We start from the raw sequence: 20,083 nt of genomic DNA, 5'->3' as shown, positions 1-20,083 counted from the left end.
CAGACGCTTTTCTTCGCAAACTCCTTTGACTACGATGACCTGGATGACTGAGAACCTTCACAGACTTTTCCTCAGGAAGTACTATTCCATCTTCAACAGAGTCCAGAATATGGTGGGTGTGGCAAAAGCTAGATAATCACTCTGAATTATGTCCTTCAAGAACCTATGCATGTTTGTTTGATAGTAGGTTTTGCAGCATCAAAATATAATAAAAAGAGCTAAATCAACACTGTAATTTTTTTTAAAAAAATCTGTCATTTATATTCTGCTAACAATTCATTTAAAAACTAAACAACCACATAAAACCAAATAAAACATGGTTCAACAATCCCTATACACAAAACTTACACATAACAGAATAACTTCATGTTAACCTGATTGCCGCATTGACAGTGTGTAGAGGGCTCCAGTGTCTCTGTCCTCTAACCTGTGTACTCTTTCCTGAACGAACAATCTCTCACGTTTACTGCACAGCATCAGTGTAAACGGCAACCAACAGACAACTCAAAATGGTGCAATAAGTAACTCTAAGATTTCTTTTTCATTTGTGCTGTATTTAATTAGATTTATAATGGATTTCTTAGAACAGTAGCATACTAGGTCATCAATACCCTGCAAAAATGCAGCACGTATGCCATGAGCACTGACATCAACCTTTAGTTTAACACAAGCACAAGCATAATCAGTGGCAGCCAGCACTGGGACACTGCACAGAAGATGCTTGGCTGAATTAAATTAGTCCCAACACTCAGAGGTCCGCACAAAAGCCTTGTCGGAACTTGAAAATCAGTCAAAAGAACAACCACATTCATAAAGTCCTTGCAGAAATAGTATCCAGACATGCCTAGAAACTAGCAGAGTTAGCATCATGTGTCGGGCACAGAAAAGTCCAAAGTGGCCTGAACCTTGGCCAGCAAGGCGCGTACTTACCCATGCCTTTATTGTTTCCCTAAATATGTTACCACACCCTTGCCAAACTCACATTTAGCATGCACTTTCACATCTTAATATTTTCTTTGTCCCTCTTTTGCTACCAAAACAGCCCTGACCTGTCAAGGTTGGACATCCATAAGATGTAAAAGAATACATGCTTCATCAGACCAGGCCATCTTCCATTGCTCTATGATCCAGTTCTGATGCTCACATGTCAATTGTTGGTGCTTTCAGTGGTGAACAGGGGTCAGCACGGCACTCTGACAGGTCTGCAGCTATGCAGCAGCATTCAGCCGAAGGAGCTGCTGATCGTCTTCTGCCGCTGCTCCATTGAAAGTGTGCTGACATACTGCATCTGTGTGTGGTTCTCCAGCTGCACCACGGCACACAAAAAGGTACTTCAGAGGGTCATTAATATGGCCCAAAAAGTCATTGGACATCCTCTTCCCTCCCTGAAGGACATATACAGCACGCGCTCTCTCAAAAGGGCACGCAGCATCCTACGGGACTGCACACACCCAGGACACCAGGTGTTTAAGGTTCAGGCTGCTGAGGTCCCGGACAAATAGACTAAAGGACAGCTTTTACAACAGGGCAATAGCCTTAATCGATGCAAACAGCTGACCTGATTGGCTACCTTCCTGGACTTTTTTGGGGGGGTAACAACAATAACAATAATAATATTTATATTTATAACAAGGTGCAATAATAACAGTGTACACTACACATACACTTATTCTTCATTTTATTACTAAGTTAAGTTACTGTCTTTTGTTGTGACGTGTCGTGTTGTGTTGTATGTAGTGCCGACGTGGGACAGTTTTCCAATTTCATTATACTATTGTACTGTGTATGACTGTGCAATGACAATAAAGAATTATCTTGATCTTGATTCACACAAAACTGCAATGCATTGTATATTCTGAGACCTTTCTATCAGAACCAGCATGAACTTTTTTCCCCAGTTTGAGCTACACTAGCTTATCTGTTGGATTGGACCACACAGACCAGCCTTCACCCATGACCCTGTCACCATTATTCCTTGTTTCGCCTCATTTGAGAGATACTGACCACTGCAGACTGGGAACGCTGCACAAGAGTTCCAGTTTTGCCAATGCTCTCACCAGTCATCTAGCCATCACAATTTGGCCTTTGTCAAACTTGCTCATATCATCACACTTCCTCATAAAGACAAAATGTCCACCTGTTCAGTAATATACCCCACCCACTAAAAGGTGCCATGATGAAGAGATAATCATTGTACTATTGTACTATGTATGACTGTGAAATGACAATAAAGAGTTATCTTATCTTATCTCCATTTGGTCCTCTGTCAGTGAGCTGGGGTAGTTGCAGTTTGATGTGGAAAGCAGGAACAAAGCCACAAACCTCCCAGTGAATATGACACATTTTAATCTTCTGGACATTGATTTACAAAAGACAGCATATAATAACATAATATCACATTTTAATATCTCTGGGTCCACTAGGTGTGCTATCTTAAATCAATTCAGTTCAATCACCTGCTTTCACACCTTGGCTCATGTGATTAGAGGATCACCAGGGGGTCCTTTGTCCCTCTTTGGGGGGATACTCCCACTGGGTTCTAATCTGGGACTCTCAGCCATTTGACCTTAGAACTGAAGAAGCTTCTCGGATGAGAGGTGAAACGTCTTCAAGCAACTTAAAGAAGTCCAGACGCTTTTCTTTGCAAACTCCTTTGACTACAATGACCTGGATGACTGAGAACCTTCACAGACATATTTCAAATGAGAAATATGAGAAAAGGCATATGAGAAAAGTTCTCATTGTCCTTAAAAAGAACAGTCTTTGCTGAACTTTTTTGGTAGTGGCATCAGCATGAGGCTCAAAACACAGTTTGTAGTCAAGAACAACCCCTAAATACTTGTAGCTCTCCACAACCTCAAGACCAGCAGCTTTATTGATAGTAAGTGATGAGCTTTAGCAAACTTCCTAAAATCAGTAATCATGTCTTTAGTTTTTGACACATTTAATGAAAGGAAGGACTCATCACACCAAGCCACAAAGTCTTCTACAACCTGCCCATGGCCTGTCTCGTCCCCCACAAGAAGTCTAATGATCACTGTGTCATCAGCAAACTTTAGGATGTGTCAGTGAAATTACTCCGATGCTCATTTGTATAGAGAATGAACAGAATGGATGAGAGACAGCAACCCTGGGGAGATTTAGATCTGACTTAGAATCAGACTTTGTTCTGTTCTTACTGTGTCCTGGTTAACTTGCAGACAAGGAGCAAGAACATATAATGTCAGCCACAAAAGCACATGGCACTGTTGAGATATAAGAAGTCATGCTCCTCTAGTGAATGCAAAACATAGAAAAAACACTGGTAACCTACATCCAGAGTTCATTCCAGAGCCTCTCAATACTGTGAAAACATTTTTCCATCTACCCAATTTTGGGCGCTCTTTTTTATGCATTTTGAAATGTGATGCAGGGTTTGACCATGAATATTTCAAAAACCAATAAATATCAAAGCCTGGACAAAAACAAAAATATCTGTAAATAGTGTACTCTGAATAGAACTGAATTCTGGAAATTCCAAATGTACTCTAACAGAGAAAATAATTTAGTTTACTATGTTTTTAATATGTTGTATTTTTCATTTTCAAGACCTACTTTACTTACAATTTTTAGACCTACTTACCCAAAGGACTCTACCAACTCTTTTTCATACTTAACTTACAAAACAGTTAATAACAATGAAAAAACAGATCATTTCATGTGCGTTATCTTGCAAGGCTGAGCTGTATCTGCCTAATATAAAATGACTAACATTAAGCAAAACAGCTGAAGTTATGAAACAGCAATGGGATGGCATAGGATATTTGTGAATGCTAACAAACATGATCTACAAGCAGCACAGGGGCAGTCACAAGGTCACCAAATTGTGTCCACTGTAGGCTTGACTATTGGTCAGACCATATGATTCAAGACTGTAGCAGAGGACAATCTGTGTGTCCCCAAATGAAGAAGGATGTGAATTACTACTAAGGAGTTCATATTGTCGTTTGCAAAAGAATAAGATTAATTTCCTATTTTACAACATCAGATTTACACAATAGGAATGTATTTTTGAGTCAGATACGCACCATAAGTAAAAAACAGCACATATGTGGAAGGTGAGACTGTAACCACTTTCTGTAACGATGTGCTGTTATGTATGGTTTGGAAACAGCGACGCTAACAAAAAGACAGCAGGCAAAACTACAGCTGGCAGAATTATAGATGTTAAGTTTTATTGGCAGTGACCGTGAGAGAAAGTATTAGAGGTTAGTATATCAGAGGGACAGCTCGGGTTGAGCAGTTTGGAGGCAGAGTTAGGGTTTTGATGCAGAGCAGCGATAGTGGATATATTGGATGTTGGATATGTTGAATGTGGTTTGCAGGCAGGAGGAACAAAAGGAGACCACAGAGAAGATTCGAGCATGTAGTGAAAGAGGACATGCGGATGGTTAGTGTGAGAGAATAGGATGATATGGGTAGTGTTTAAACAGAGGCCAGTGGCGACCCCTAAAGGGAGCAGCCAAAAGAACAATAAGATTGTTATTTTTTCTTTACTTTTTATTTTCCTTCATGGATGAAATGACCATTATTTTTATTTTATCTCACCTGAAAGGGATTTAATGTTCCAACCCCCTTTCCCTTTTGCCCCATTAAACTCAAATGTAGTGGATGGTGTTCACAAGATAGTTTAACATGAGCACACTGTTTAGTATAGCACAGTTTTCCACCAGGCTGTATTTATATATAGCAGTGGGTCTCAAACTGTGACAAGCTGCACATCAACATGTATTGCATTTTTAGTCAATGGACTCTTGTATTCAAGGATTGACTCTAGTATTCAATACACTGCAGGGAAGCAATTTTGTAAACTCTGGTTTTCTTTAAACGGCTGTGTAGAAATGTGGGAAGGCTTTAGTCACTGGTCACATTCTGCTATCTTTTGCTGCTTATGCTATATTCAACAGGAAGATTCTCACAAAGTCTCAAGCTATGGAGATGAATGTGGAATGTGATGGAAACTTTAACAGATAAGAAGAAATGCAACAGTATTTATGTAACAGAGTAACTGCAAGTGGATGAAATTGTTGTAAAGGAAACAGTCAATTCTTAGACTTCCTGCCTTTATTGATATTACTATTTCAATTTAACACACAGGAAAGTGATGTCATATGTCATGAAGTGACATAATATGTGAGTCTCTCAAAAAAAAGTAGTTCAAAAACACTCTATGGATACATACTTCATACTGAAATCCAAAGCCAGAACTGCATCTTATAACTGGGATACAAAAGGAGAATACACATTTTCTACTAAATGTGAGGACTCAAAGTGCTTTTCTTACTACAAGCCTCCCTCACACACATCTATACAAGTAATTTTTAAAAAATGTCAAAGCACTTTAAACGCAACACTCACACACCCGCACTCCAGTGGATCCATCTGGATAAATTCAAGGTTCAGCTTCTTGCCCAAGAACACTTTGGCATGCAGGTTACTGTGTATCAAACCACTGACCGCGGTGCTGTTCTCACATGTCTGGAGGAACAAATTTCAGTTTTTGTTTATTCTTATTGTATTTGCCTAAAGAGAACACTGAGAAAGAATTCAGTTTAATTATTGTATATTTGTATCCTGAGTTTAGTTTTTTCATCAGTAAATTGAAATCTTCAGTCCACCTCTGTGCATCACAAACTCACAAACACGCTCTGTGTGCCTGATTTAGGATCTAGGATGAAGTCATCCTAGGTGTAACTAAGGTAATTTAATGTTTTGGGGGCATATAATTATATAAAAACACTAATTATGGATTTAAGAATGGGCTCATGGTTATAAAAAAAATCTATTAAGAGTCAAATTCAGCGTAGATCATAATTTATTGTTGACGACCGATTCAGATTGTTTTGGGCTTCTGCAGAGCGGCATTCCAGAGAATGTTTATGAACCACTGATTTATGGCTTTTTGTCCACTCCGGTCAGAGAGTTAAAAGTGTGTTGAAAGCATTTGTGACCTCATTGTACTTTCTAGTGAATAATGATGGCATAAGGAGGTTTTACCAAATGCCGCTTTCAGATTGCTTCACGACAAAAGTTGAAAGACAGCTGACATTATCCCCCTCAAAGCGTATAAATGAGGTCCTCCTGAGGAGCAATAACAAACCTTCAGTTGGTTGACTGTGTCAGTTCGTGTACACTCTCAAATCTGAAGTGATAAAGAATTAAGCTACAGCTGGAGCATTACTTTGGCAGGGTAAATGCTATTCCCAAACACTTCTGACTTTTATCCCTGAGCTTAATTTGTTAATTTTTGCCTAATGCCACTGAATTTATAACAGACTAAATATGTTTTTTATAGATCTATGCAGAAAAAGGCAAAAGGAAAATAGATGCTTCAGTGGCGGATTGTCACAAATGCCATCTTAACTTTGGACCATTCCTCTGTTTAAACTAGCCACGCTGAGTAAATAATAACAGTGCGGTTGTTTCCAACTGGTAATTTAATTGTTGTGTGAAAAACATGTGTCTCCAAAACAAAATTTTTGGGGTAAATGATATCAACTCATAAAGGATGACTTTCTTTAATGAATATGAATGACACAGTCATACTTTCAGCTCTGAGAGACATATTAGGGAGTAAAATGCTAATAATAGCATGCTAAGGCGTTAATTTCACCCTCTGATCACCTCTGACACTTGCTGTTAGTGCTGTGTGATCCTGCAAATGTCAGCATCAAGTAAATAAAAGGCCACTGTTGCAGATTCCAGTACTGATACTGATACTTTTAACTTTTAAAAGTATTATTTTAAAAGTACTATACTGATACTTAACAGCTTTTTATGTATTTTGATGCTGGGTGTCAAATAACATCTGCTGTTTAAATGTGCTATAGATTATTATAAAAAATAGACGTGACACTCAACACAAATTAGATATTTTGTGTATATTTTTATACATGAAACAATGTTTTCATTTAGTTTAGTAGTATAATTGGTTTATTTTTAAGTTAGCACAATTCAGTGGGTTACATATTGAACTCAGAGGACAGAAACAAACTGTTGCACTGGTAACAATCAAAGACCAATACCAGCGTTAGTATCAGTACTGTCGATGTTTGGATCATTCCTCCCACCTCTACTTGCTGTACTAATCCAAAATACACTGACCAGCCACTTTGTTAGGTACAACTTGCTAGTATCAGGTTAGACTTTTGCCTTCAGAACTGCTTCAGTATTTCATGGTGTAGATTCAACAAGAGGCTGTAACCATTCTTAGAGACTTTGGTCCATATTGACAGCATCACACATTTACTCAACATGTTTCAGCTGCCATGATGTAAATCTCTTACTCCACCACAACCCAAAAACCCAAATGCTCTTTCAGCATTCACATTATTGGTATGCAGAGCTTTATTATAATTTATGTGTGATCACACAGTTTCTAAGTAAAAGTACACAGAAAAAAAAAATAGAAAACAAAGTAAATATTTTAATCAATTACATATGGATGTTGCAAATGGTAGTTTATAGGCTAAGTGTCACTGAGATTGAACCAGTCATGTAGCATGAGGTGCAGGAGTGAAAATACAACACACACACTAAAATCAGCTTTTTCTCAAAGCTGTCTTGCAACTTTGAGATAACCCCCACAAAAGTTGACACAAGGATCTGGATTTTTTTATTGACTAAATCTGTGTTTTCAGATCTTTGGGGTTTTTTTCCAGAATTTTTATGAATATTTTTTTTTATGAATTTTTCTGCCACAGCCTGTAATTACCATAGCAACCACACCTATGTGCTGATGTCATCTTTCTTCCTGTCTAAACCTCATCATAGCTGATCCCTGTGAGCGTTTATGAGGCTTAGTTTGCTCTGTTTATCAGGACCATTCAACTTTTACAAGACTTTGAAAAAAAAAAGCTCCTAAAAATTAAATGTAATTTACAGTGGCTGTAAACCATGCTGGAGTTCATGGTCTTTCAAAATAAAACTTCTTAAAATTTAAAATGACATTTAAACAAATGTTTTTGCTGTATCTATGACAGACATAGACTTGGTGATAGAAACATATAACTGCAATACAATACAAGTTTATTTATATAGCACATTTAAAACCAAAGGTACACCAAAGTGCTTCACAACAAGGTTAAAACATCTGGTCACCTCTGGTCTTTAGCCAGAACCCTAGGTTGCACTAGGAGTAATTGTCCTGATGATCTTAGGGCTCTCCTAGGGGTATACGGACTAAGGAGTTCAACAAGGTAGCACGGTGCAGAATTGTTCATGATTTTAAAGGTAAGCAACAGAATTTTAAACTCAATGCGGTATTTGATATGAAGCCAATGCAGGTCAGCAAGCACTGGGGTTATAGAGGCAAACCTTCTGGTTCCAGTCAAAAGGCGTGCCGCAGCAAGCTGGGCAAGCTGCAATCTATGAAGAAGGGCAGAGTGGAGACTAAAGTAAAGGGAATTGCAGAGGTCACACTACACCTTGCTTCACCTTTAAAATAAAATATATAATTCGAAATAAAAGCTCATAGATATAATAGTAGCTTCTGACACAAGTACATGACTTTCACAATTAAGTTCACTTAGTGATCAAATTTATATTTTTGCATCTTTTAGTTTTTTTTCCACAGACAATCTCTATATGTTGTTTTACCTTTAAAATAATTCGAACTGAATTATATTTGATAATAAAAATAAAACTTTAAAAGTATCAGTGCTGCTTTTCAGGTCTGTAAAATGTGACAGTTGTTTTAATAATAATTCACTATCCTGAGGCTTACTCAGTAGCTCTAATTACCATTGTGTGAAAAGGATGTAGGTCAGTAATTTTGGCCTTTTACAATAAAATTCAAGTGATGCTAAAAGACCATTCAACAAACAGTTGGATTTTGCATGTGTGTATTTACTTATCGCTTCATTATATGCAAAAAAAAATCACTTCATCTGTATAAAAGGGAATCCACATTCATCTCTGAGCATTCATGTTTTAGAGTCTAGAGACAAGTTGATCCACAGAGTTATAAGTCTATTATTATATTACAGATGTAAAGTCTTCTGTTGTTCTAATTTGCATTATTTTCTACTGCAGTTGACGGCAGACTCGAAACAATGAAGTTGCCATTTGCTGTGTTTGCCATGGTGGCACTGTCTGAGTGCCTCGTCCAGTAAGTCAGACAGACTGTAATTAATCCATGTACTATCTTTCTTTGTTGTTGTTGTTGCTGTTGTTTTTCCAATTTTCCTACAAGTTCATATGCCTCTCTAAAACGATTACATATATGACTCTTGAAATGTCAGGTCTCTTGAAATAAAAGTAGTATCTACACACTGATATATAAATAGAGAGTTTTAAGAGGATGTTAATGTGTAAAAAGACCTGTTCACAGCTAAATAAAAACTTTTTTTAAATGTGGCCTAATGAGCAAAATGTAATGAGCTCCCTTTGATGACTCCTAGGATCCCTCTGGAAAAGGGTAAGAGTGCCAGGGAGGTCTTGGAGGAACAGGGTCTATGGGAGGAGTATAGGCAAAAGTACCCATACAATCCCATGGCCAAGTTTGATGGGAGCTTTGCTGTGGGCCCTGAATCCATGACCAATGATGCTGGTGTGAGTAACAGCAGCTAAAGCTTGAACACAGAGCTTTGACAAATGTCTTGAGAGTAATCGTGTTGTCTCCTCCTCTTCATCTACAGCTGTCTTACTGGAGTCATCTCAATTGGAACTCCACCTCAGTCCTTTAAAGTCATCTTTGATACTGGCTCATCTAACCTGTGGGTTCCCTCCATCTACTGCAACAGTGCAGCCTGCAGTATGTAAATCTATGATTACATAATGTATTTTCACACGAAGACAAAAAAACTGATTGTAAAAACCTTAGAGTCATGCATTTTCAGGTTGGAGTTTGAATATAACAAACACTATGCTCAAGCATGAGGGTGCAGAATACGTTCCATAAGTGGACGCACCACCATGACAGTATTCAGGTTGATTATCATCCTTGTAATTGGCTTATCATTTGGCTGAGTTTCTGCCAACTATCTCTGTGCAAAGCTAACTGAACCTCATGCTTTATTAATCTGATAAAATTATATTGGTAGTCAGTCTAAATTTTATTTCTAATAAATGTACTCGGATTGAATCAATTATGTAGAACATTAGCAGAGAAAAAAAGGAGAATTTTTTAAATTAGCTTGAATCTTTGTTGCCTACATTGTAGAGAATGACTTTACCTCCACACCTAAACAGAATGTCTACACTCAGGTTTAATGTGAGAATCAGCTGAAAAACATAATTGCTCAGCGTGGGGAAAAGAATCATAACTCAGCTCTAGTAGAGATGTAAATCCAGTTCATTTTCTGTGATCAGCTGACTTGCTGCTGCTCTGAGATTTACTGCTCTTTGTGGAGTCATACAACTGAATTCATCAATATATAAGCAGATGTTTCATGAGTTGTCCTGGCTGATCTCCATCACCTGCACTGATAGTATCTGTCTTTGTACTACACACAGTATAAAGTGGAATTCAGTGAATAAATCTAAGAATCATTAGCTTAAATTCAAATTAATCTCTGCTACTCTTAATGTAACCCAACTCTGACCATGAACATGACAGCCACTGTGCACTGGTCCAAAACACTGCTCTTTACAATAAATTCCTCACAGTAAAGCAAGCAAAGCTGTAGAGTTTTTTAATGCAACCTTTAAATAGCACAAAGTTAGTATACCTCAGTTTGAGGTCAATTTGAAAAATCATAATTTCATAAAATACAGATCAAATATCAGATTTAAAAATTAGGACATTACATTTAAGTTTTACATTTTCAGTTTATCAAATGCCACTGAGCAGTTCTTACTTCTTAATATAACCTTTCTTCTTCCTCTTGTGTCCAGTCGTTTTACACCTTTCTCCGTCTCTCAGTGAAGTTAGCTCTTGTTCTCTTCTCTCCCTTGGCAATACAGCACATATACCTTTAGCTAGCAGACACAATGTACAACGAATGGCACACAAATAGTTTGTGTGTTTACTGATGTTTGTTGAGCTGATAGAAACATTGCATTTAAAATGACCTGGCACTTGAAAAATATTACTTCCTTTATTCTTGCTCCTCCTCTGTAGCTAACTAGATGCTCACACAATGACATCTGCACTCCTTGCAGCGTTATTTCCAAAGAAAGAAAGAAAAAACTCCTTAACCCCTGACTATGGACATATAAATAATTTATAAATCATATGATTTTTGATCCTTTTATCTCCTTATATGCGATAACCACTGGTGAGTGATACACTTATAGGATGGTTTTTATGTGTTACTATTTTGGCTCAAACCCGTTTGATGTTTGAAAGCACACAGTGGTAGACACTGCAGGTGAAGGGAGCCATCAGCCTGAGAAGGAGTCTTGTTGGGCTTTGTTAGCCTGTGGGACTTCAGCGGCAGCTGACTGCTGGGCCAAGCTGAATGTCAATCTTGCAGTAGCTGAAACAAATGCTCGACTGCGGGAAGAATTTGGTGGGACCATGGAACAAGACTATCAGTCAGGCTCAAAGAAATTCTGGCAAACTGTCATATGACACAGGAGGGGGAAGTGTAGTAGTGTGACCAGGGTGTTGCTTACCTCATATGAGGACAAAGTCAGACAGTGGAAGGAACACTTTAATGATGTCCTCAATCCCATTGTCTGGTGATGAGGTCACTCGTTTACAATGACACAAACAGTGAGAATCAATTTCCTTTGAAGGTTAGATGGGTTCTCCCTTAGTTAATTCCCACTGATTTTCTATGGCGGTCACTTTTGACCGGGAACACCACAGATGTAACAAAGTTGATTAAAACACTCAAAATTCAACGAAAGAGGTGCTCATCACTTTTATATGTTCAAGTGCATGGTGTGGTGGATGTCATAAGGCCTTGAGGCAATCTGATGTAAACACAATATTTATGAGTTTTTTAATATGTAAATCAGTGAGATTTGACCCGAACACAACAGGAAGGCTAGGTAAAATGTTTTGGGCATGTCCTACCATGTCCAGCCAGAATGAGAAGAGGGCCTCCTCCTCCTCTATATTTCTCAGGTGGCTTGGGACTTGGTGATTGCGAAGGCACCAATCCCGTGGTGATTGCTGGTAAAAAGTGGATGGATAAATGGATGGATTTACCATTGAGATAGTAGGTAATACAAAGTACAGAATTTAACCATTAACCATACTGTGTTTTTAGACAACCATGCCAAGTTTGACCCTGGTAGTAGCAGCACATACAGACAAAATGGCAGACCTCTCAGTGTCACATATGGCACTGGCAGCATGACTGGCATCTTGGGATATGACACTGTGACGGTAAGAATTTCAAAACAAGCAGAAAAAAACATTCATCTGTTTAACAGTAACTGTAAAGATGAAAAAAACAAAACTATCATAATCCCTACAAAATTAAAACTACAGTTGCCTAAAAGGTAATACTACAAAATGTCATTATAATATAAAAAGCAAAATAATGGGGTTATTGGAGATTAAAAAAAAGAATGGAATATGAATGAAAACTAATGCACGCAATAGAAATACTCAAGTTGCAAGTACCTTATACAGTACTTAAGTGGTTTTCAATACTGGCTTCATCTTTGGTTGCCAGGTTGGTGGTCTGGCTGTGACAAACCAGATCTTTGGTTTGAGCCAAACTGAGGCCCCCTTCATGCAGTACATGCAGGCTGATGGTATATTTGGTCTGGCCTACCCAAGTCTGTCTCTCTCCGGTGCAACACCTTTGTTCGACAACATGATGAATGCGGGCTTGATCAACAAGAACCTCTTCTCCGTGTATCTGAGCTCGTAAGTACTATGCAGCGTTCTACCTGACATTTGAAATTATGTATAGATGCCTCATATATCAATTTGTATTTAGGCAGAAACTGATTCCTAGTTTCCCCATTGGTTAAACTCTTTTGTAGTAACAATCAGCGAGGCAGTGTGGTGACCTTTGGTGGTGTTGATACCAATCACTACTCTGGTTCCATCACCTGGATTCCTCTCTCCAATGAACTGTACTGGCAGATCACAGTTGACAGGTAAAACCAAAAGTTACAGCCCTATATTGATTTCAGAATCATTATAGAGCTTTATTGGCAAATAAGTTTCTTTCCTAATGCATACTGTGTTTTCCATTACAGTGTTTCTGGTAATGGCCAGGCTGTAGCTTGTAATGGTGGCTGTCAGGCTATTGTGGATACTGGAACCTCTCTGATTGTTGGACCTCAGAGTGACATTGACAACATCAATTCCTGGCTGGGAGCAAGCAGCCAGAATGGAGAGGTCAGTGCCAAAAAATTTAGTACCACTTGGTCTTTAAAACTCATAATCATCGTATGTTTAAGCTCGTTTTCAGGCTATCCGTGTTTCCTGTTGTTTGGATAGTTGGTTAACTTAGCAGGCTGCTGTCAAATTTTGCATGTAGACATGAATTATATGAATCTTCTTGTCTGACACACTGCAGTATTATTTCCAACAAATAGGAAACTTTACATTACTTAAAACCAGATTATTTTCTATTCCTTTCTTGCATCACTGCCTTTTCTATTAGTACATTGTCAACTGCAACAACATTGGCCAAATGCCTGATGTGACCTTCAACATCAATGGACAGCAGTTCACTCTCCCAGCCTCTGTCTATGTCTATCAGGTAAGCATTCTTTCCTAATTTAATTTGTAGTTTCTGAATTCTGTACAAAAAGAGAAGCAGGTTTCCGAAATTTGAAATTCTCCTGTTAAATCTCTGTCCTAGGTTCAGTATAATAGCTGTATCACAGGCTTCAGTGCTACAGGTGGCAACATGTGGATCCTGGGCGATGTCTTCCTCAGACAGTATTATTCCATCTACAACAGAGGCCAGAATATGTTGGGTCTGGCCAAGGCTAGATAATCAACCTGAAGTCAAGTCCTTCAAAAACCTATACATTTTTGTGTTATAGTCGGCTTTGCAACATCAAAAGTCTAATAAAAAATGTTAAATAAATATTTTGTTTCTGTTTTGTGGTCACTGTTCATATAGAACAAAGATTTCAAATCTGTCTTTTATAGACTGCTAACATCTCATCTAAAATGCTACCCAAATAGTAACCCCTCTATGCAAAACTTACATTTAACAGAATAACTTTATCTTAACTTGATTACCCCATAAACAGTGTTTATGGGGCTCCAGTGTATCTCTCCTCCAACCTGTTTTCTTTACAATAAATCTGTAGCCTGCAACACAATACATTACACAAAACAGTAACTACTTTGCCCATATGTGCTAATCTGATAGCTGTGAATGCTAAAAACACGATCTACCGGTAGCACAAGTTAAGGCGAGTCATGCCAACACTTGACTAGACTACTCGTCAAACCAGATGGCTTAAGACTCTCGCCGAGAACAACCTGTGTACAGACAAGAGTAAGGATGTGATTTATTACGTATGAGTTCACTTTGTAATTTACAAGAGTGGAAATTAATGTTTGAATACATTTTAAAAATGGCCTCCTCATCAGTGGTTTAACCCTGTTGACAGCTAGTTTCTCTTTTTAAGAACAGAGGTGGCCATCAGTGAGCAACAGTATGGCTTCATGCCTAGAATGAGCACTACAGATGTGATGTTTGCTTTGAGAGTGTTGATGGAGAAGTATAGAGAAGGTCAGGAGGAGTTGCATTAAGTCTTTTGTTATTCAGGGAAAGCATATGATAGGGTGTCAACGGCAAAACTGTGGTACTGCACGAGAAAGTCAGGAGTGGCAGAGAAGCACTATATGTGAGGGTGGTATAGGACTTTCAGTGTTAACAAGACAGTGATCTTGGTCAGAGACAGATGGATTTCTGGGTGGGACAACATCAGGGATCTGCTTTGAGCCCTTTCTTCTTTACAGTAGCAACAGGTTGACTGATGAAATCAGGCAGAAGTCTCTGTAAACTATACTGTTTGCAGACGGCATTATGATCTTTAGTGAGACTATAGAGCAGAGAGAAGAGAGCCTGGAGAGATGGAGGCATGCTCTGGTGAGAAGAGGAATGAAAGTCAATAGAAGCAAGACAGAACATGTGTGTGAATGAGAGGGAGGCAGAAGCTTCAAGGAGAAGCTCTCTGAAGCTAAAGAAAAAACAGTGCCACTTCTCCAAGAAATAGACTGTGACTGAATAGAGCAAATATTTAGACATATACAGAGGCAATGACAGAGTCCTGCCTGTTAGCTAAAATAATTAAAGATTCTTAAAGATCAATCAGGCTTCCTTCACATCACTTCAAATAATTTGTCTATCAAAAACAAAAAGATTTTAAATATTGTTACTGATGTCTGTCCTGCATATTTGGACGTAATGATTTGTCTTTTCTGAACAGTTTGTAATCAGGTGCACTTCAGCATGAGTTTAAATATTGTTACTGATGTCTGTCCTGCAGGTAATGATGTCTTTTCTGAACAGTTTGTAATGGTGCACTTGATAAATATGCACCCTGTAAACCTTTTTAGTATCAAAAAGTGTTTCAGTAATTTCCAGAGATCTTACTGCTAGAGACATTGGTTAAACTTATCAACTAAGTCATCAAACAAGTGCCTTAGTTTACTTTTTTGAGTGCAGACTGAAATCCACTACTGAAGTCCGCACTAATATCAGAATTAAAAGTGTATTAAAAGCCTTTGTTTTTTTCCCTAGTGAATACTGAGGGTATGAGGAAGCTTCATCAGGGCGTTCTATCTTGTTGATCAAACATTCCTTGTTTGGATCGCATCCTTGCAAAACCGGTAAGACAGCTAATGTTTTTACTCTTACAACATAACAATGAAGTCCTTCTGAGGAGCAGTAACAAAGCTAAGCCTCTGATTGTCTGACTGTGTAAGTTTATGTACACTGTCAAATCTGAAGGAATAACGAAGTAAACTACAGCTGGGGGATGACTTTGGCAGGGTAAGTGTTATTTCTTAAAACTTGTGACCTTTATGTTTGTGCTTAATGTGTTCACTGTTGCCTAAACCACTGAATTTCTAAGAGACTCTCCCATAAGTTAAAAAATGTTTTGTGTAGATGTCTGCAGACAAAGGGAAAGGGAATATAAAGATCGCGAACTACAGTGACTGGATGTCACAACTGCCATCTAAACTTTGGACAATTCCTCTCTTCAAACTAGCCATACCAGGTAAATGTTGACAGTGCAACTGTGTCCAACTGATATCAAACACAGCATGTACAGTGTGTCAAATTGGACCATTTTGTTAACAGAATTACTTTTTTGTTGCAGATTTTTGGGGGCACCTCCAATAGCATTTAGTGGTAGCATTTATTCACTCAGAATTCTGACAAACAGAATGAATGAAAAAGGTTGTGGTTTCTGCTGCATTTGTTAATTAATTTGTTAATTCTTTGCAAAAAGTACAGTAGTTGTACTTGGCTAGTGTGGAGGCTGTACCCAAATGGTTTGTAATCTAAGAGTGAAGGAATGTATACAGTCAAAATTGTATAGATTTTACAATTTGCACAATATTTGATCTGGTGATGATATGATGGATTTCTGGACCACATTACATTTAAAAGAGGAGTATAGATCTACATAAGAAAAAAATCCCATAAATACACCATAAAAAACAACAACTCCCAAATCTGTACAGCATTTTAAAACAGCATTGTTAAGGCATGTGTGTGTTTCATTCGTAGGAAGCCATGACTCTGTGAGTTATGATTTGGATACCAGCTCTGCTATTATAGAGCCTGACAATCTAACACGATTCAGCTGGATTTATTGCTTACGCAGAATAGTACGAACATGGGGAATGACCCAGGTAAGGGCAGTTTCTGACCTGCCGCTATCAAATTTATTGATGAACGTAACAAACAGAGAAGGGAATGTTTGACTGATGTTGGTTTTTATCACAGGAATACAACATCACAATGCAACTGGAAGCAGGAGTTCGCTACTTTGACTTGAGGATCGCTCGCAAACGTAATGACCACCATCCCACTAGGCTTTACTTTTACCATGGGCTGTGCACAAGCACTGATGTTGAGGTAATAATAAGCATATTTAAAAGTACAAGACTCCTTTCTGTATGTATATGTATCAGGAGTTCCCCTGCTGTGCACAGAAAAAAATATCTAATTTTTTGATATAAAAATAACTGAACTTTTAGCAGATTTTTTTTTATTTTTAACTTAAGAAGACCTTTACTGAGCATGAATAAAAATCCAAATGATCCACTTTAGGCAAGAGTTGTTTTAAAACTAGTTCAAGTTATAAAATATGACCGAAGGTAAACACAGGTGTTACTGATTTCCTTTATGAAGCATCTGTTCTATTTTGATAATTAGCCTTAGTTAATGTGATTTATAACACATGTGCTCACTTACTGCGTCATGAAGGAACCCTATAGATTCTTTATCTAATGCAAGCTAATTTTGCCATTGTGTTCAGACTGTTCTCAGGGAAATACATGCCTGGACAGTGGCCCATCCTAAAGAGGTCATCATCCTGGCTTTCTCAAACTTCAATGGTTTTGAGAAAAGCATTAAAGAGAAACTTCACAACCATCTTATCAGCTTCATTAAGACCTTGTTTGGAAGCAAACTCGTCCCCCCGGTAGTGTACAGTTTTTCTTCTTTTTTAAAAAATTTATTCATTTATTTTTAGATCAGTAGGTCAAATAAGTCTCATTATTGAAGTACTTACTGTAACCTTTGCTTATAGTTTCAAAATAAGATATTCATTATCTTACAACAGGGCATCCCCACACTGCAGAACTGCTGGGACCAAGGCAAAAATGTCATAGTTTCATATGACTATCCAGCAAACCACCATCCTGAAATGTGGAAAAAAATAACTTATTACTACGCCAATAGCATGGATCGTGCACAAGTTAAATCAAAAATATCTGAAGCCTTGGGAAAAGAAAAGACTTCCAATTGTGAGTTTTCTCAACTACGCCATGTTATAAGTTATAGACAGCTAGACATTCATCTTTGGTGATCAAAAAACAATATTAGTTGGGACTGTAAATATCCAAAGTGGCATCTATTTAGAGAGAAAAAAGTTTTAAACAGCCAGGTTATACACGATATAATTTGAGATAATTGCTAAGCTTTAACTTGTTCCCCACAGATTTCTTTGTATGTGGTTTGAACATGACTCTTCCAGCAGATCATAGGATACTCATCTACATCCTTCGTCTCTGCGACAGTTTCCCCAACGTTATAAGGAGGGGTCTGCCTAAGCTCCTGAAGTGGCTGAAGCAGCAATCCGGCGTGAACATCGTTGCCTCAGACTTGGCAACTCGCAAGGACTTTGTGTCAACAGTTGTTGAGCTCAATTCTGCACTAATGAAACCATAACTGAAAAAGTATTGTATTTCTTTAGTTTGAACATGACCGTGTGTGTGTGTTTTATTCTTTAAACCATAGATAACTCATCGGTTCATTGAAAAGATATAAATTTGTACAGTTACTTGAGGCTTAAATATTTTGCTTTTACATAATTATTGTATTGCTTTTTTAAATAAACAATAAATTGTTTTTAAATTTTTATCTAATATGTCAAATACAAAAACAAATACATTTTGTGTTGTATAAATTCAAGACTAGTAACAATTAATAAAATAAAAAAATGTGTAGAAAAATAAGCATATGAACAGAGTGTAATATTAAATTATAAGCCACACAAGGAGGTAGGAAAAAAGTGCAGATATATTTTATCACACATATCCAATGCAATGCGAAGATGGTTTATAATATATTAGAATTTGTGTTTTGTTTCCTTTAGGTAATGTAAAGATTTTATATTTAATTTAAATTCGTTTACGAAAATAACAAACTTGGGAGAAGACGTTACTGCACAGTTTGTCATTTTTATTTTGTATCACCAAATGAAATACTACATTATCTCCTGTGATCCCCACTCCTGCTTTGTTGTCGCGCCTCCATCTGTCAAGTGAGGGTATTGCAAAAACAGTGTTTAACTCATGCCTGGAAGTTTTGACTGCTGTCTCTTCACAAACTAGCTAACGTTAGCTTGCTAAAGTGACACACTTGGTGGATTAGGATGTTAAGACTAGCATGGCGTCGGTCGGCGTCCAAACATAGCCCCGCGGGACCTACATGCGTGTTAACTGCAGCTTATTCGGGAGCGTATAGGCCACAGCAGAAATCACAGGTTGACTTTAGGTGTTTCAGACAAATTCCCCACCCACCAAGCGACAGGTCACCGCTCCTCCATCCCCGGGCGGCCTGCTATCTCAGGTAACTGCCTCAGCTAATGTGTAGCTAGTGCTAGCTGTACGTAAACACTGCTTTGACATTTTACAGCAAGCATAGCGGGCTTAGCATAAAAGTCACGATCTGTTGTATTATGATACGGTTGTTGCTTGTGGCACAATAGCACTGATGAGTGTCGAACCACACCATACTCCCTTATAAAATCATTCATAATAATATGTCCCTAAGGCTAACTCGTGGCCAGAGACATTCCCCCGTAAGTGCAAACATTTGATTAAAATCATAATGCCACGCATTTCAATTCGGTGTAAGTACAAAGGCTGACAATATGTTTTGGTTTCTATTAACTGGTTAGCTTTTCTAGCTGGTTTCCCTCTGTACGACCATCCTCCGCTAAAGATGAAAATTTTAGCATTGTGCTTCTGAGTTACACGTGAAAAATCACGCACATATGTGCAGCTTTTCCACCCGAATTCAACGAAAATGACTCATAAAATGAAAGCTGTTTATTGACGTTTTCCGGTGTATGAACTTTTATTTTTAAGCTAAGTCGTAATAAATTGGGGAATAATCAAATGGAATTCGCCACGGCTGCCAGTCTGGGCTAATAGCTGCCTGACAGCTATTGCAGCTTTAATAAGGAGCTGCTGAACGAGCTTGTACAGCCCCAGAAACACTCATGGATTGTAATTAGTAAAATTAACCTATTAATATTAGTATATTATTTTATATATTTTTATGTCGATATACTACACAGGGCATTGAGAGTGTTTCTGTAAGGAATGTAAGGTATAGAGAAATTTGAATGTTGTAGCTGTATTTTTATCAATAGGTGAGTATTACTCAAGGGCTGCACAATGACATTCTGGGGCTGGGTTATA

The 20,083-nt window shown here is 37.9% G+C and overlaps 2 protein-coding genes and 1 pseudogene across 4 annotated transcripts in view; all 3 read left to right on the top strand.

The window, feature by feature from the left end:
* The first annotated feature begins 9,092 nt into the window (after window positions 1–9,092).
* LOC116327294 lies at window positions 9,093–13,962 on the top strand (annotated as a pseudogene).
* Window positions 13,963–14,333: 371 nt separating this feature from the next.
* LOC116327302 (PI-PLC X domain-containing protein 1-like) lies at window positions 14,334–18,584 on the top strand. 3 transcript variants are annotated; one of them, XM_031748848.2, is made up of 9 exons: window positions 14,334–14,408; window positions 15,660–15,748; window positions 15,870–15,911; window positions 16,029–16,140; window positions 16,656–16,780; window positions 16,875–17,006; window positions 17,410–17,574; window positions 17,716–17,899; window positions 18,094–18,581. In XM_031748848.2, exons 4-9 carry the CDS (start codon window positions 16,029–16,031, stop codon window positions 18,321–18,323), a joined length of 948 nt encoding a protein of 315 aa, XP_031604708.2. In that variant the 5' UTR covers window positions 14,334–14,408; window positions 15,660–15,748; window positions 15,870–15,911; the 3' UTR covers window positions 18,324–18,581. The 3 variants fall into 3 exon arrangements, with proteins under 3 accessions (XP_031604708.2, XP_039472639.1, XP_039472640.1); XM_039616705.1 differs by having other exon boundaries at window positions 15,845–15,911; XM_039616706.1 differs by lacking the exons at window positions 14,334–14,408; window positions 15,660–15,748 and having other exon boundaries at window positions 15,756–15,911; window positions 18,133–18,584.
* A 313-nt stretch (window positions 18,585–18,897) lies between these two features.
* Window positions 18,898–20,083, top strand: part of spata20 (spermatogenesis associated 20) — a 53,079-nt gene continuing 51,893 nt past the window's right edge. Inside the window, exon 1 of the mRNA XM_031748903.2 lies at window positions 18,898–19,226. Within this exon, the coding sequence (XP_031604763.1) occupies window positions 19,030–19,226 (197 nt within the window). The 5' untranslated portion in view covers window positions 18,898–19,029. The remainder of the gene's footprint in view (window positions 19,227–20,083) is intronic.

Source organism: Oreochromis aureus, linkage group 8, assembly GCF_013358895.1.
Source record: "Oreochromis aureus strain Israel breed Guangdong linkage group 8, ZZ_aureus, whole genome shotgun sequence".
Classification (NCBI taxonomy): Eukaryota; Metazoa; Chordata; class Actinopteri; order Cichliformes; family Cichlidae; genus Oreochromis; species Oreochromis aureus.
The sequence above is the reverse complement of the archived record's forward strand: the minus strand, read 5'-3'. Positions and strand labels throughout refer to the sequence as shown.